General features: G+C 42.1%; 1 protein-coding gene across 13 annotated transcripts in view; it reads left to right on the top strand.

The window, feature by feature from the left end:
* The window catches only part of RAPGEF6 (Rap guanine nucleotide exchange factor 6), a 121,810-nt gene extending 104,647 nt beyond the window's left edge, over positions 1-17,163 (top strand). For 6 of the 13 annotated variants that reach the window (XM_014264756.2, XM_014264754.2, XM_014264753.2 and 3 more), the window contains 7 exons: positions 859-1,050; positions 2,060-2,197; positions 3,534-3,647; positions 5,638-5,863; positions 7,630-8,141; positions 11,056-11,352; positions 13,068-17,163. In XM_014264756.2, coding sequence (XP_014120231.2) covers positions 859-1,050; positions 2,060-2,197; positions 3,534-3,647; positions 5,638-5,863; positions 7,630-8,141; positions 11,056-11,352; positions 13,068-13,093 — 1,505 coding nt within the window. In that variant the 3' untranslated portion in view covers positions 13,094-17,163. The remainder of the gene's footprint in view (positions 1-858; positions 1,051-2,059; positions 2,198-3,533; positions 3,648-5,637; positions 5,864-7,629; positions 8,142-11,055; positions 11,353-13,067) is intronic. The other 7 variants (XM_014264759.2, XM_005483585.3, XM_014264757.2 and 4 more) reach the window with 3 other exon arrangements.
* The last annotated feature ends 282 nt before the right edge of the window (positions 17,164-17,445 follow it).

Here is a 17,445-nt window from a genome sequence, read left to right as displayed (position 1 = left end):
TCAAGTCAATATTTTCTTAAACATCAGAAAGGAAAATGAAGTTTAAGTGGATATACAAATAAATGTGTAGTAGATTGGCATATTATTAAAAATAACATTTTTAAAAACTGGGGAAGAAGCCTTAAGCCCCAAAACCCACAGGTAGTAGATCCAGTTAAGGCTATCATTGTTACAGAGCTGGGAGAAAAAATAGAGTAGTGATGTGTGGCATGAGGGAGCTGCCAGCCCTTCGTGGTTTAAATCTGGTGCAGTGAGAGCCCTGACCTGTCCAGGGATGTCTCTCCCCACTTGGCTGGGTTTCCCACACTCAGGGGTTCTGCTCCCACATTTCTTACCTCACTAATAAGTTGCTGCCTTTGCTTGTGGTAGGAATGAGCAGCAGTGACACTGCAATCCAGAGTTTTCCAAGAGAATTTAAGGAGAAATCAGATGAGGAGCAGTCTGTGAATTGCTGTATGATTAAAGCAGAAGCTGAAGTAGTACTCTGTGCTGTAAATCACTTGTGCCACCTAGTGAAACATTTGGTGCCAGTTGCAAAACCACCTGATTTTGAAAGAGGTCCTGTTATGCAATTGCACCTTGCATGCAAACATTTAAAAGACAGGCTTGTGGTAGAAATAAACAACGTCTTTTGATCTTTTGATGAAGTACCTCAATGGCACTTTCAAGAATTTAGGGCTTCTTTTTAAAGCTCTTCACATGTCATCTTCAGTGTGATGGGGTTGTTGTGTTTGGATTAGAAATGGTTTAAAAACAATTTATCTTCTTTATACAGTGGTTCCTTTGTCTGGATGGTTGTACTGCAATAATCCTGCAATTGAAAGTGCTAGATATTTATATGCAGTTTTTCCCTTACAGTGACAAAGAATTTAAGTGAGAGAAGAGGAGGGAAATCCTCAGAAATGTCTCCAGTGCCCATGAGATCAATTGGCCAAACCACAAAAGCCCATCAGCATCAGCAAAACCGAATGAGTCAAGTTCTTCAGGTCCCAACTGTGAATTTGTACCCCAGCAGGAAAAAGGGACTGACAAAGGATCATGTCACATTCAGTGAGTATCTTCAGCTCACCTGGCTGGGGAGGCTTAAAGATGTAAGCAAGCAGGAGGGAGAAGCTCTTTTGTAGCTGAGTGGTTGATGTGAGACATTGTTGTAAACTTCATAAATTAATTCACTTTAAAACAGCTGATACATGTTGCTGTGTTTTAAGAGAGCACGCTTAGTAATTTGCAGTCTTTTATAACTTTGAAATAGTCAATGGTGAGGTGCTGTCTCCAAATATGCTCTTGCTTCATGAAGTCTAAACTATTTGAGTGAAATCATTGAAACAAATCACAGATGTAATATTTTAACCTCTGGGGCACCATTTTAACAGCATTATGGTCAAATGGAGCAACATATATTATTAGTTGCCCCTAGTGAACATATTTTCTTGGTCTCTAAATTTGCTAGTTGCAAAGTAGTATATTCTTTATTAAAAAGCTTTTGTCCTACTTACATAACTGTTGTATCATTTGAAAGCTGCAATTGTGGGTTATTAAATGAAGTTAGCTGCAGTCAATAACTGATATAAAATTATTTTATATTATATTGAGCATCAACGTAATTTAAAATAGCTTCCGAAAGTAGTATATTACAGCATATAAAATATTATTACAGTTGATCTTGAGCTGACCTGGTAGCTCTGACATACGTGGTTTTTAACACAGTCCCAACAGTGCCATGGGCAAGGATTTCCTCCTAGGTTTATACTGCACACAGATTTTTTTTTTACAGTCCTTTGCCAAAACCACAACGAATGTATCATTGCATTCCTGGTTCCTGTTGGGATATGGATGTTTCAACATTTTAGATGAGCAGCCAGCAGTAGCAGTGGCCACAGCTGATCTGATCTAAATTTAAATGGAGACTGCCTCCACATGCAGAATTCTCTGAGCATCTGCTCCTCTCTTTGCTGAATATTCTATTCTGATTGTTCAGCATGGTGCTTATTTGTAGTTTAAACAGAAATCAGTAATTCAAAAGAAGAATATGTAGTAACTGATCCCATTGTTTTCATAGGTACAGGCTCTCCACAGAAGTCATTAAGCTTGTCTGAGGAAGTAAGTAGTAGTAAGAAACAAACAGATGACACTATGTCCATGGCATCTTCTTTGCACTCCAGCCCACCTGCTTCTCCTCAGGGCTCCCCACGCAAAGGTAAGTGTGTGGCAGCATCAGTCCCAGGAACTGGAACCTAAAACAGGGTGGGCAGTGGCAGGAATGTTTGTGGGCAGTGACACATAAGAGAAATAGTAATTTAAAATATTCATGTCAAGAATAGAATCACATCTTTCTATGAATAGACATGATTTGTATATTTTGGACCTTAAGGTCACTTAGTATTTAAAAAAAGGGGAACATTTGTTTTCTTAAAATACTGCCCAAGAGCTTTTGGCAGAATTCCCAACAGAACTGACGTGCTGACACCTGCCATCATGCCAGTTCAGATTTAGGGGGCCACTTAAATAAATGGGATTCGCAAACCTGGGGATTTGTTGAAGATGACAGTGTTGGACAGAAACTGCAGCTGCTGAGACAACTTCTGGTCTTGCCCAAGGTAGTTGGAATAGCAGGTGATTAGATAGAGCTGGAGGTGGAATGGTGTCATAGTTCTCCAGGACAGGTGGTTTAGGTTGCTGCAGAAGTAGTGCATCCATCTAAATCCTCGAGTCGCTGTTCATATTGTTTGTTCTTGTGCACAGGGCTTTGTATACATCCCTGTCTCTCATGATGCCCTGAGAATCCTTTTATTTTTGATGTCTTCATCTTAAAAGACCTGCATCACTTCATCATTAGTCAACCTTGGATGGGAATTGATTTGAAATCTCTTAAGAGCCCTCAGTAGCCAGCGCGGGTGGTTGGTGTTGGATGGCGTAAGGCCCCTCTCCCTCCCTTCTGCTGCTTTGCTCACTGACAGCCCAGAACCACAGCCCTGGCATGGCATGGCACAGGGACTGCTGCATCTTCTCACCCCTCTCAGTGGGAGATCAGCCTGCTCCGTCCACTTCTGCCTTCACAAGATCCTGTTTCCTTTAGGAGAATGCCACTTATTGTACTTAAACACAGCATATGTATAAAAAGCTTAAATACTTGGGTTGCCAAATCTTGCTCCACCGAGCATTGCTTATAAGTATGTTATTTTTGTTAACTTTTATCTGGTGCTTTGAAAAGAATGTTTTGTTTCTTGGGGATTGTTTCATTAATTCAACTTGATTTCAGCACTGATCTCATTTGATTGAGGTGATCTGTACTTTGTTGTATGTGTTGTGCTAACAGCTCATTGATCTAAAATTAGGTGCTTCACAGACAGCTGAAAGACATAATTTTAGGCATGAGCACATTCCACTTGATCTTAGATTTCATTTTCTTTTGAGCTATACCCAAGTGATACACAAATAGGATTGAAGAAAAAAGGATTTTCAAGTAGGATGTTATTTTTGTTGTTATTTATCTCATCATCTGTCAACATCTGTCTGTGTCTACTTCATTGTAGTTGGCAACATCCAAAGGTCGGATAACTGCAGTCAGATGAATCTCTCTGGCTCTTCCTCATCACTGGCCAGTGAAACCAGCAACAAGAACAGTGGACAGCGCAGCTATGGAATAGGTGGGGCTTATTTACAAAAGCAAATTCAGAAGATTTGCCAAGCTGGAGAGAGTTCTGAGAGAAGGGCAAAGGTGGACAGAGAGAAAGAGAGTAGAAAGGCAGAAGCTGAGCATGAACCCACAAAAATACAGGGATTCCTGTTTAGAAGAATTAGGGAAAGAAGCTTCTCCAGGGAAAGAACAGCTGTTACTGCAAAAAGGGAAGCAGAGCCCACTGAAGCCTTAGAAAGCACTGGAAGCCAAAAGGACAAGGACTTTGATGCTCTGAGTACTGCAAGTATCTGTACCAACAGCAGTGTGCACATATCCTACTGCCTATGCATAAGGCCTAGAAGAAGGAGGAAGACTATATAATGTATTTTTAGAAGGAAGACTGATGTCCATGTTGTGTCCAATGCCCTGAATTTATCTGAGTTACTTCAGCGTTATCCATTTACATGTTAAAGATGTTTAATGTGCTTCCCTTCCAGATGTTTGTGTCAGTTCTTTATAGCTAATCACCCTTACAGTGCAGTGAAGACAATAATGTGAAGTTTAGAGAAGCAAGGAACAGGTACAGTGTCAGTTCAGTTCCTTAGTGTGTTACAAATGCCAGTGAAACAGTAAGTTCTGCAACATTTGTTAATTAAACAGACCCTGATACGGTGTCAATGGAATGCTCACTGCCACTGTTGGTGTGTATTCCATTGGTCACATGTCCTGCCCAACAAATATTTCTATTTAGTCTGTTATACACATGTGCTGTTATTTTATGGCTCAGCTTTCAGATAGTGTTAATTTTTTTAATGAAGAGAAGCCCCTTAGTTTTCCAGATAATTGGAACACTCTGAGGAAATTTCTTACTGCAACGTAGTTGTGTCAATTTAAAGAGTCCCTATAAATGTAAAGAATATGAAATATTAGTTATTCCCAAATGAAAGGAAACTGAAATTTAGTCTTAAAAAGGCTGCTCTTAAGTAGATTTTAAGGTTCAGTTCTGTAGCTTGATAATATAGATATTTACTGCTCATATTTGCTACTAAAATCTTACAGCAACAATCAGAATTAAGCTGTGAAATCTCGAATTATGAGCATTGTGCTCAGTGGCTGCATGTCAGTGTCTCCACATGCCATACTGTATCATCTGTGTATTGTTTATGCATTTAAGGGCATCCATTTTCTGTGTTAGGTTGTGTGTGTCACTTTTACACTGCTTTGTCATTTCACTTCTTCACCTAATCAATGTAAATATTTGGCAGTCTGACTAAAAGGCACAAGTGCAAAAATTTAGGAAAAAAAGTTTGTCTGAGGTGTTAGATATATAGGGGTGTATACCTTTTTTGGGTCTGAAAGAAGTTAATTGAGGGTAAGCCAAGCCAAGAAAAAAAAGCATTATGCATTTTGCTCTGAATCTGGTCTGGGGTCTTCAGTTGTTCCCCTTCTGTGGGAACAACACTGGGGTCTGCTCCAGCTCCTGCCAAGGTTGTGCTTCCTGATTTGCTTCCTTCTCTGTTAGTTTTGGAGCAGATAACAAAACTGAAATGGATCATGTAGCTAATCCCTGAGTGCTCATAGCTGTCTTTCACCTTAGTCAGCATCTCCTCCTCCACTGCCAGAATCTTTTTTTGAGTCTTGCCTGGCAGTATGGCAGAGGGATAGTGGGAAGTGTGCTGCATTTTTACTGGAGGAGTTAGCACTTGCAGAATTGGCAAGACCTGATCTGCCTGCCCAGTGGTGATGCAGTAGGCTGCTGATTCTAGTAGTGTGGGTTAAAGCTGCTGCTCTGGAGGATGGTGGAGTTGCAAGTGGGTTATTGCTGTTCCTGGACTTGCATTAGTAAATCAGTGCTAGATGCTGATAGATGCTAAAAGCTTTAGTACCTTAAAAGCCTCAGATTGTATGCAAACAAGGTTTGGTTGGTTTTCTCCTAAATACCCTCGCTGTATTGTGTGAGTCAGCACTTCATTGTTGCATGTTTATTGAGACATTCTGCTCTCCTCTCCTGTGCTTAGGCTATGCCCTCATACCTTCCACTAAATCCGACAACTTCTCAGACTCCAGCCACAGTGAGATCTCATCGCGCTCCAGCATCGTGAGCAACTGCTCGGTGGACTCCATGTCAGCAGCGCTGCAGGACGAGAGGGCTCTGTCCCAGTCCCTGCTCGTGGTGGATTCAGGCGGGGCAGAGAGGAAGGAGCATCCTCAGGCACTGACAGATTACAGCCAGCCCTGCCCAGGGTAAGGTGCAGCTGCTTCTGCTGGGGTGTGCTGCTGTCAGGAGGCTCTGGCCAGAACACTCCACTGTGGTTACCCAGCTTCTGCTGGAGGCTGGAGCACTGGCTGCTGTGTGGGAGCTGTTTCCATAAGAAGCTTACAGTATTACTTGGGGAGACAACAGCTTGTTCCCATTGGTGGGGTTTAGCTGGATATTTCTTGCAGGAGACTGGAAGCTTGTTAAAAGCCAGGATGATGCTTAGCAAATTAATGCCATGGTGAGAGACAGCAAAAGAACAGCAGGATATGATCAATTCTCTCTGAGTCAGCAGTGCCAGTCACTTAACGTGCTCTAATGTGATTTGTAAGGATTTTTCTAATTATCATTTGTTGCTTAGGCAGACTGGCAGCTTTCTGCCAATGTCTTTCTGATAGTTTCCACCCAAGAGGTCTTGTTACTTCAGTGCAATGAGAATTTGTGCTGAAATGATGCTTTGAACTAGAAGATTTTGGATTTTTTTTTGCTAGATGTAGCACCTTGATCCATAGGATGTAATATCTCCTAATATATCTTGGGATGGCATTGTCCGTCCTCAGCTGTCATGGATTCAGCTAAACAAGAGATGCTCCTTACATTTTTAATTTTTCCAGCACATGGAGTCATAGAATGCTTTGGATTGCAACAGACCTTAAAGATATCTTGATCCAACCCCCCTTCTCTGGGCAGGGATCAGGGTGCTTCCAACCCCATCCAACCTGGCCTTGAACACTTCCAGGGATGGAAAGAAATGAGTAATTTCGTTTATTTCATGGGATTAAAATGGGAATGTAGAGATGTTACTTCATCAAAGAAAATAATTCCCTCTCTGGAAGACATAATATACACTGAGTTAATGTTTTGTGGTTGTTTCTTTATTCCTTAGTTTCAATAAGTTGCAAAGAAAGAAAATGGATTTTATCCTAGGACTTAACAAAATAGAAAAGGAAGGAAATAAAATCCCTTGCTTGCACATGCATAAAAAAAGTTCCTTGATTTCACAACATGTCAGTAAACTGCTGAGGGAGGGTGTTGAATTTTAATGTTGTGCTTCCCATGCATTTGTTAACACGACCAGAAATAGTTGGGAGACTTGAATAATGTCTAGCAATCCTATCTACATGTATTCTAAATTCATACAACCCGGGCTTTATTTTTCTCCCCTTAATTGTGTATTCAGAGTGATAAGAGCTTTCAGCAGACATTTTTTTAAAAAAAGAAGTTTTGGACTTTGCTTTTCAGAATCCATCCCTGCATATTGTTCCCACAAATGTTATTTATGCCCAATACTTCCAGATGTTCTTGAAATTCAGCTGCTTCTACTCTGTCTGAACAACTTGATATTGCTATCACTGAAGGGGTTGGATTTTACTCTATATATTTATTTTTGTTTTAGTTTATGACTGTACAGTAAAAGGTGGTAGCAGACTAAATGGAAGAGGTAAATTACTGCTCTGCTTTCTGTCAGGCACTGTGTCTGTGATTGGTAGAGAAGAGCTTCTGTGGGCCAGACTTAGGGATCTGGGATGCAGCCTGAAAATACATGTTGCAAACTTACTATTCCCTTGGGAATACCTTCCTTGCTGCTGGGTGCAATAATGATTTGGGAGTAACAGTGTCTCTTGTCAGTGCTGCCTTGTGCCTTGAGCTTGCTGCTCACCTGGTACAAACCCAGAGGGGCTCTGAGTACCTTGCTCTTGCTGTAAAAGCTTACTAGTGTTTTTTCCCCAATTTCTGTTGTTTTCCAATGTAGCTGGACCATCACTAGGCCTGCTCTGATCAGAGGGATGGCATTCACATCTTCCATGAGCAGCGAGGAGATCTCCCACGAGCACATCACAGTGGAGGCAGCAGACAGCGGCCGGGGCAGCTGGACTTCATGCTCAAGTAGCTCTCATGACAATTTCCAGAATATCCCAAACCAGAAGAACTGGGATCTCCTCAGTTCTTACCGCCACACCCAGCTGGACGGACCTATAGCTGAAGTGGATGCCGCAAACTTTCACTCTGAGGAGGGTTATTTGTATTCCGAAGCCTTTTCCAAAGCCAACAGGCAGTCGAAAGCCAGCGTGGAGCTGGACCAGTCTCGGCAGAGCTGGGCATCCTCCAGCTCCCTGTCAGACACTTACGAGACAAACTATGGGACAATTAAGCGGAGGGGGCTGGAGAACTCCTCGGTGGAGCAGACGGAGGCTTTGGACTCTAAAGCAGGCGCTGATACAACTTACAAAACTGTTACTTCGAGCACAGAAAAAGGCCTGATAGGTAAGCCAAGCCAACAGCTCGTGGAAGCTGCTACATCTGTTTTTCATTTTGTACTAAGCTGTTAAGAAATGACGTCAGCAGGTCTGGGGCTGCCTGGCGTGTTGAATTCAGCTTCACACGTGGTTGAAATCAGAGCACTACACAGTGTGTTTTCAAGCCACCTTCTTTTTTATTAGGACTATCAAGATAATAAACAAGTGCACTTCCCTATCACTTCATGGGGCTGCAGGAAAACTCTCTTCAGGAAAATGTCAGGCAGTTCTTTTCTGTAGTCTGTTTTGCTTTTTTGAATGACTTTGGAGGGTATACTCATCACTGTAGATGTTCTTCTGACAAGAAGAACAATCATCTTCAATGATCCCATACTCCTTATAATAAGACAGATCCTAGGATCCCAGAGGGAAGAGTAGTGTGTGAGAGTAGTGCCCATGACTGCAGAGTAGTGTGGAGCTCACCTGCCTCTCTGGAGCTGAGGCACCTTTCATCCACAGGGCTTTGGGCTCTGAAAGCTCAAGGGCAAAGCAGATTCCTTTCCTGTCTTTGCTATTTTAAGATGCCGTTTATTTGATTATACGGCTGCAGTTTGGCTACTTATGAAAGGAAAAAAACTTTAAAAGTTCTTTGAAATATGCATAGTTCTATCAAGCAAGATGTTCTTCCCCCATCCTAGTGAGTTTAGTAGCCAGAATTAAAGGAACTGGGTTAGTAGCAAGATAAAACATGGAATGCAAAGCTTTCTAAGACTGTGAGGCAAGGGTGCAGCTGAAATGTAGTTTAATTACTGAGTGGATTGCTGGAGGGCTTTGTTATCAAAGGTAATTGCCTGAATAAACATTGCACGTAGGGCGGAGGTCTTGGATTGTGTTCCTCCTTCTTGGCTTTGAAAAAGAAATCGTGGTGGAGCCTTGCAGAAAATTTGCTCCCAGCTCATTGCTGTGCCTGTGCTCTGCCCTTGCAGCCTTTCAGAGCTGTTCGTGAGTGTCTGGGCTGGATGAGGAGGTGGCAGGTTCACTGTACATACTGTACATACTGTCTTTGCTGACAGCACTTGCCCTTCCTTTTAATTCTCCTTCCATTCTGCACCATGTAGCTGTGAGGAGCACTCTCAGAGTGCTGGACATGAGTATGTTTGCTCCAGGAAAGATCTGATAGGGATGGATATGATTACAGATTTGCAAACACAAATCCATTAGCTGCTCGCCATCACACAGTGTCACTTTATTTCACTGTTTGTAAAATACTGTGAATTGGAACTTAACAAAGGGACACATTATTCTTGCATTACTACAGCAGACTAAAGGTCAGCTCCAGGGAGCCTGAAGCTTTCTCCTTTGAAGGAGAACATACCCACCCTTGTCATTCCAACCAAGACTGAAGGTGAGGTGAGGGCCCAGCCCTTCCCCATCCCTCCAGGGAAGAGCAGATCCTCTACACTTCCCCTGCTTTTTCACAGAGACCTCATTCAGTGCGAGTTAAATGAAAATAAATCCTGTAATTAAATAGTGTAAATCTCTGCCTGTACCCACGTGTATCTGCTAAACCCCAGACTGACTGAATTTGATTTTAGTTGTTTTACTGTCAGCCCAGGCATGAGCTGAGGCCATCAAGTATGAACCAGCTTGTGTTCCTGGTACAAAAACCTGGAATCTCACAAGCCTACAACACAATAAGGAATTTTCCTTTATTTTTCATCCCTTCTCATTCTTCTAGGATAAGAAAGTATTATATTTGTTGAAATAAATGAAACTAATGAACATGCACTGTTTAAAATGGATTCACAGGAAGAATGCAAATTCACTTAACTAAGAGATTAAAAAAAATTACCCTGGCTTTGAAATTCTCCTGTTGCAACATGTCCATGGGAAAAAGCCCAATTTAACATGCACACAAGCCCCAGACCTGGGGTGGGAGGGAGGGGAGGCAACCTAAAAGAGTTATATTTTGGGTTGAGAGCCTCTGTGACTTGAAGTACTGCTGAACAGGGCAGGAAGGAAGAAGATGAACTATGAGGCATGGACATTGCAAATGTATAATATTGACTGTAGTCTTTTCAGGACTGCACAAGGTATAATGCAACCCTGTTCCACTAACTTCCTGGTTTTTTTCTCTCTTGTAAACAGAGAACATAGTTTAAGATAATGGTAAAAAAAGAAAACAAAGCAAAAAACAAGGGAAAAAATGAAGAAATCAAAAGTATGGGTGTGATAAGCCATTATTCACTCCGTGAAAAATAAAATAATTAATGCAGGCTCAGTACACAGTCTGCCTCATAGGATCAACTTTAAGGGATTTTTTTTCTTCCTATGGCATAGCTGGATGGTTTCATGTCTTTATACACATCAGTTGATAATGGTGATGTTTTATTTGTGGTAATGAATTTGTGTTAAGTGACTGACCTCTTTTGGGTGATGAAATGGGTGTTGGAAGTCAACCAGCAGTTTTTGCTGTCAAACACCAGCATGCTGCATGAAGTAACTCTGGGCTGGTTGCCTTAATTCCTTCTGTTTCAGTTTCCCAGCCTGTAACAGTGGCAGCAGACTTGGCTGTGCTGCCTCTCCATCCTGCTGGAGAGCTCCAGAGCATCCCCTGGTGCAGCAGGGCCGCAGGAGCAGGGACTGTAATAAAAGGTGTTAATTGCAGTCTCAATGCAGACAAGCTTAGAGTCCTCTTTCCACTCAATTGACATCTCACCTAAGGAGTTCATGGATTCTCTTGTTACTCTGACTTCTTAAAATAAATAGAAAATAGAAATGAAGGCATAAATACCTGCTGCTGTCGTTATAACCAGTGTTTCTGCATTTGCATTTTGTTATCAGTTTCTGTTTTGCCATTGTAACATTTCATGATTTTTTAACGTTTTGTTTCCTTTCTTTTTCTTCTTTTAACATTTCCATCGCTTATTTCTCGTGCCCAGTGTACTGTGTCACCTCACCTAAGAAGGACGATAGGTATAGGGAGCCACCGCCCACCCCTCCGGGATACATGGGGATTTCTTTAGCGGACATTAAAGAAGGATCGCCCCACCACCCACACCTCAAACCTCCAGACTATAGTGTGGCAGTGCAGAGGTCAAAGATGCTGCACAGTGACCTGTCTAGACTGCCCCCCGACGCGGCGGCCTGTGTCTCCTCGAGGATGCCTCAGTGGCACGGCCGGCAGCCGTCCAGCCCCAGGCTAGCAGAGCTGCCTGACGCAGATAGTGAAGAGGATGGTAGGTGAAAGCTGGCTGGGGAGCGGGGCTCTGCAGGGTGCACTTCACAGCAGCGCTCTGGCCTTTCTCTGGGCTCACCCTTGGAGATTAAAAGCGCATTAATCTCTGTATACACAGTTGTGTTTGTGTGGCTGTGCGTGTCATGCATAGCTGTGTGCATGTACATACACGGTTAAAGCAAAGAGGAATGCCTTCCCCTTAGGAAAAGCATGTTGGCACCAAACAAACTCAAAGTGTATGTAAATAAATATACACAAATATGAATATAAGATCTCCTAAAGTACAGCTGAGACACTTAAGAGCATGTAGATATTTTTGTTTTGTTTTGTTTTTTGTTTTTTTCTTTAAAATCAGTCCCTTCTTAAACAGTGATGGGACACTGACAGGCTACATGTGGAAAACTCCTGCCTCCCTGGGCTGATTATTGGTGTCCCAGTGGTTTGGCTGGCACCAGGGTGATGGTCCAAAATCAGTGATTTGGATTTGGTGGAGTGAACTTAGCTTATTTGTATTCAAGTATGCTGGCACTGAGCTGCCTTATGCCTCAGCAGATATTTTTGGAGATTGAGTTTCAAAATATTAAACAAAATAATAGTGAACTTCTGTTCTTCTGGAGAGTGCATTTGATGAAACCTGTGTTCTCTGCCTAACCTGGCCTGACAGTGTCTCTTCCAGTTCATTTTTCATGATCTTGTTTGAAGCAACAGCCAGTGCTGCCAAGCATGGCTTTTATAGGGTGACCAAAATGTGAGAGGATTTTCCAGTAAAGACTGCTCTTATATTGTGTCAAAGCTAACTTCAGGTCAGGAGAATTTCTACTTAATTGTTTATCTGCTGATTTGCTTTTAATTTCTGTGCACCAATGTGATCTTCTGTACCTTTTGCTGGTGAACTCTGTTTTTATTAGAAGGTTGTGATCATTTCCTTCCATTCCAGTCTGATTTAAAATGAGCCTGTATTTAGATTAAAACAATTTCTGATGCAAAATGATTATATCTTGGCCATTTAAAATGTGTAAGCAGTAGTTAACATATGTATTAGTACTGCAGTTCAAAATTAGAGTAAACATAAACTTGCCTGGCATTAATTCTGTTGTATTTTTGATGTAAAAATAAGGAAGTCATTGCTTCAAACATTTTTAATCAAATTTTTTCTAAGCTAAATTTAACTTTTAGTGGCACCCATTTTACTATTTTTGAAGTGCTTGGTTAATTTTATTTGGGATAAAATGCTCACTGCATGAAAATTTGCTGGCTTTTTTCCCAAATCCATAGGTTTTGGCATACTGGGAGCTGCATGCTGATAATTTTTGGAGAATCTGGGATTTTCTGTTTGGCAATATGTCTTTATCGTGTGACCATCATACCTCAGAGTGCAGAAGCTGTGGCTGCCCCATCCCTGGAAGTGCACAATTCCAGGCTGGATGGGGCTTAGAGCAACCTGGATGGTGTCCCTGCCTATGGCATGGAGTTGGAATGAGATGCTTTATAAGGTCTCTTCCATCCCAAACCATTCTGTGATTGCCTGAGGATCTGATAATGGTGATATGGAGTGTGTAGTGATCAATGATAAAGACAGTGAAAACATGCTGCTGCTGAGAGGCTGAAGCTGTCACAGACTCACTGTTATCACCTCACTGGGTGCTGCTCTGTGCCCTGTGTGCCCGAGGTGGGGACTGGTGGAATAACTGCTTTTTTCTTTATCTTGTTTTGCAGAAGATGAACAAGTATCAGCAGTTTAACCCTTGGGCTATTTATATGAACCACTCACAACACAAAGGATGTGGAAGAAGGTCTCATGGTTCTGTTAGGACTGCTGACAACTTGCTGCTACTGACCTCAGACCTTGCCTGTGTCCCAGACGAGATGGAACGGGTTGGATCACCTCTTCACACCTTCCTTCACTCTGCCACCACCTCCTAAGAAGCTATTTCAACCCATGAAATAGAACATCCTGTTCAAGGAATGTGCTGACTGCCTGGGTACCAACATGGGTACCCAGAGATGGACCTAGCTTTGTGCATTGGGGAGGACCAGTTGTCACCACCACTTGAAACTTGGGAGCATTTTTCTGTATGATACCATATAATCCTTTGGTAGTTTCAATTGTTGTTATTTTCTACATGACAGTTAGAAGTCTGAGAGTGTTATTTTATGAACTTCAAAAAAAAATTATATCAAAATGTCAGCAAAAGCAAATGACGTTGCTGAAATATCTGAAAATAATTTATTAATTTAATATTTTTAAATGGGAGTTTCCTTTACGTGCGTTGGGAGTGCTCTGGTTGGCTAATGTAAATGTTTAGTCAATGTGACAGTAAATTAGCTACCCATCAACTGTTGTACTCTCAAAATAAACACAGAAAAGTAGAAACGGGTGCAGAAATTTATAGATTTTAGAGTGGGTTTAGATTTAATATGAATAGAGTCCAATGCCCTGCAGAGCAGTGTCTGTCAAGGCAGCACTCCTGCTGCTCCCCTCCCACATGGACACAGCAGAAACCTGTCCAAGGATTTTAGAAATTGTTTTAGCTGCCAGCCAACTAAGGCAACAGTTGGTGGTCTCCTCCCCTGTTAAGGAATGTTTGAAATGTGGAAGCTGTAGCTTGAGGGGGGAGCATTTGGGGAGATCTGAAGCTTTCCCAAAAGAGTTTTAACCAGGTTTTGCCTTGCAGAGTTCAACATGCAAAGCATGTTCTAAAACTCAAAACTCCAGCTGTGTGTTGTGGTTTTTAAGATCATCTTACATGTCCTGGCCTTTTCCCAGAGTTGCACCGGGTTTAGGTGCAAAGGTTATCTTTGAAAAAAATAATAAAAGAATTAGAAATCACCTGCATTTCACAATAAAATTTGTGAAACTAAATAATAAATGACACAGTGCTTATAGAAGAGCATAATGCATTTTATGATGGGTTAAAAAACCCTGTTGTATTTATCTGGAAATACAGATAATCTCAAACTAGGTTTTTTTAAAAATACTAATTAAAAATCCTGGTGTTGTTGATGTCAATGAGAATTTTGACTTACAGCCAGCCAGTATTAACCCATGATCCTCTAGTTTGATTATGGTCAAAATAATTGCTTCTTTGATTTTACTTTTAGCCAGCCAGAGTGCAGAGGGGTAGAACTGGAAATGCCTGCAGGTTCTTTTCTTTCTCCTTCTTCCCTTCCTTCTTCCCTCCCTTCTTTCCTTCCTTCCTTCCTTACATGACACCCCATTCTAGTGTTGAAATCAGACATGAATGTGTGAATATGTATTTAAACATTTAATTGTAAATCTTTGTTGTGATGTTTACAGCCTAAGCTAGAAAGATGATGTTTGTCATTTTTACAGTGCCTCAAAACTGATTTCTATATCCATAGTTGTGGAGAGCTTTAAGGTTTTGGTTTTTTTTTTTTTTTTACCTATATGTGTGCAGGGGTGCAAGGTAAATGCAACATTTTTGGAAAATGCCACAAGTACCAAAAACAACCCAAAGCCTTTGATGTGCTTTCTCCATAGTAGCTAGGGGCTGATGCAAATGACCCAGCCTGTGTCTGCCTTCAGAGCAGTTCCAGGCTCAGCATTGCCTGGAATGTACCTCTCACCATTGGAATGGCGAAGGTGTAAATGAACAGTGATGCTGAGGAAGAGCATTTATAACTCACTGGTTGGCTGTATGAATTTTGGCACAAGTATCAGAGAAGCAAATGGTTGAAAAAGTACATTAAAATCCACTTAAGGTATGGCATAATACATGCATTTTGCTTTCTCAAGGCCTTAATGCTTACAATGAACCTGCACAGGCCTTAATGACTAAAGATTAATGTGTCAAAGCAATGCAGGGCAGAGTGAGTGTTTTCAGCACATGCAATATTGGTTATAGAACTCTGAACTGATATTCCTGTGGGATGTAAATCCAGGTCCTGCCATCCCATTGTCAGCTGTAGTTGCTTGTTAACTTCTACATGGAAAGAGCAGGCTTTGTGTTCCATCAGAAATCATCTGTGTTGTGCCAGGTGAATGAAGCCATACAGTTCCTTGGCCCTGGGAGGGGAGCTGCAGCTTACTCCAGCCTGTTGAACAAAATATAGGGGATGGGGGTTACTAAAGTGGCTTCCTTTTACCTCAAACCCAATAGTGCTGCCTTGGAGGAGCAGGGAAGCCCCTGTGGGGGGAGCAGGGTCAGGGTCTCCTGGCAGTCACCAAGAGCAGCTGAATTAATCACCCATCCAAACGTGATGTTTGATGGTGTTTGCACATCAACAGCATCCATCTGTTCCACAGGGCTTGGCAGACACTGAAAAGTTTTAGAATGAGTGAAAGTCTTACTAATAATATTTTCCTAATAGCCAACACAGCTGGTGTACATAAATCATGCATAAATGATGGACAGATGAGCTACTCCTGCTCCTCCTGCCTTGCACAGTGTGGCTTCTCTGCTGCTCCTTGCTGGGCTTTCTGTTTGTTTGTTTGTTTTTAAGTCAACCGATCACATTGATTGGGGCCAATAGCCAAATGCAGAGTGTCTGCTGTGGGTTTGAAGAGACATTATCCCTTTTTTTGGTAATTCAGACAGAAGCAATATGGTGGTTAGTACCTGTTGTACACTACTTTGTTGAAGTGATGTCTTCTGGACCACAGATCCCTGTCTCAGTACCTCTGCTAGGTTCTTCTAGCTCGGGCTCTGATGCTGATGAACAGTTAAGGTGCCTCATGTCATGTTCTTCCACTGCCTGGGTTTGCTCACTTCCTGCTCGTTGTTTGCTTCTGTCTTCTTGGTGAAAGATGCATTTCAGATTTCTGTGATTTAAGCACACAGTGTTTTGTTATAAATCTTAAACTTCCAAATAATTCCTGAGAAAGCAGTGTGGTTTGGTAAAGTTGAATTGGCCTCTCCAGTTGCAGAAAGGGGAAGATGAGATCACTGAGCCTCTGAGCATCAGGTTCATCTCCCAGGTACACAAAAGAATGGAAATACAATGGCTGTGGATGTTTGCAGTTCACCATTTTTCAATATGGACAAATTTTGAGTGTTTGCCAGCAATGGGCAGTGTGGGGCTTTCCTGGCTCCTTCCTTTTGCCTTTATTCAGATAATTTTGTAGGTGTGGCCTCACCTTGAGTCCTGTGTGTGATTTTTGGACACCATGATATGAAAAAGACAGGAAGCTATTAGAGAGCATACAGAGGAGGCCACAAGGATGGGGATGGTCTGGAGGGGGGAAGCCTTATGAGGAGTGGCTGAGGGCACTCGGTCTGTTCAGCCTGGAGAAAAGGAGACGGGAGAGATCTCATTGCAATCTACAACATCCTCCTGAGGGGCAGCTCTCTTCTCTCTCATGAGCAGTGACAGATCAGGAGGGAATGGCCTGAAGATGTGTTAGGGGAGGTTTAGGCTGGGCATTAGGAAAAGGCATTTCACCCAGAACAGCTTCCCAGGGCAGTGGTCCCAGCACCAACCTGTCAGAGCTCAGGAAGTGTTTGGACAAGGCTCTCAGCCACAGGGTGGGATTGCTGGGGATGGTGCTGAGCAGGGCCAGCCTTGATGATCCTGCTGGGTCCCTTCCAGTCAGCAGACCCTGTGGTGCCAGGTGAGTGATGCCTCACTGGAAGGGGGTCAGAGCCCATTGCTTGGGATGGGCTGTGCTGGGGGCTGTCTGCACCTCCCAGAGGCAGAGGGTGTTCCCAGGGGCTGAATGTACCAGTGATGCCACTTGCAGAGGGGCCTGTGGGGCATCAGGGATGTTCCAAAACCTCTTTAATCATATCCTGAGTAATTTTACTGCAGGCAATAGTGGAAATAAAACCCTGTCATTTAAGTTTTTATAAAAGCATCAGAATTTTTGAAGGCTAAATTTACCACTGCCTTTGCAAAAAGAAAAGAAAAAAGGGATACTCTCTCTTTAGAAAAGCTTTACACATTATATTTTAGAACGCTTGTATAGAGGGTAATCTATCTTGAATTCCCAACCCAGCTTTTGCTTCTGTTGTGCTTTTTATTGTTTTATCTTTATTTCTGATATACCTGGAATGCAGTTTAGCTTGGTATTAATTAAATTCTAAATATGTGAGCATATTGGCAAAACTGCACAGATGTAATGATATTCCAATAG

The sequence above is a fragment of the Zonotrichia albicollis genome, chromosome 15 (assembly GCF_047830755.1).
Source record: "Zonotrichia albicollis isolate bZonAlb1 chromosome 15, bZonAlb1.hap1, whole genome shotgun sequence".
NCBI lineage: Eukaryota > Metazoa > Chordata > Aves > Passeriformes > Passerellidae > Zonotrichia > Zonotrichia albicollis.
Note: the sequence above shows the minus strand (reverse complement) of the source record. Positions and strands in the feature narration are given on the sequence as shown.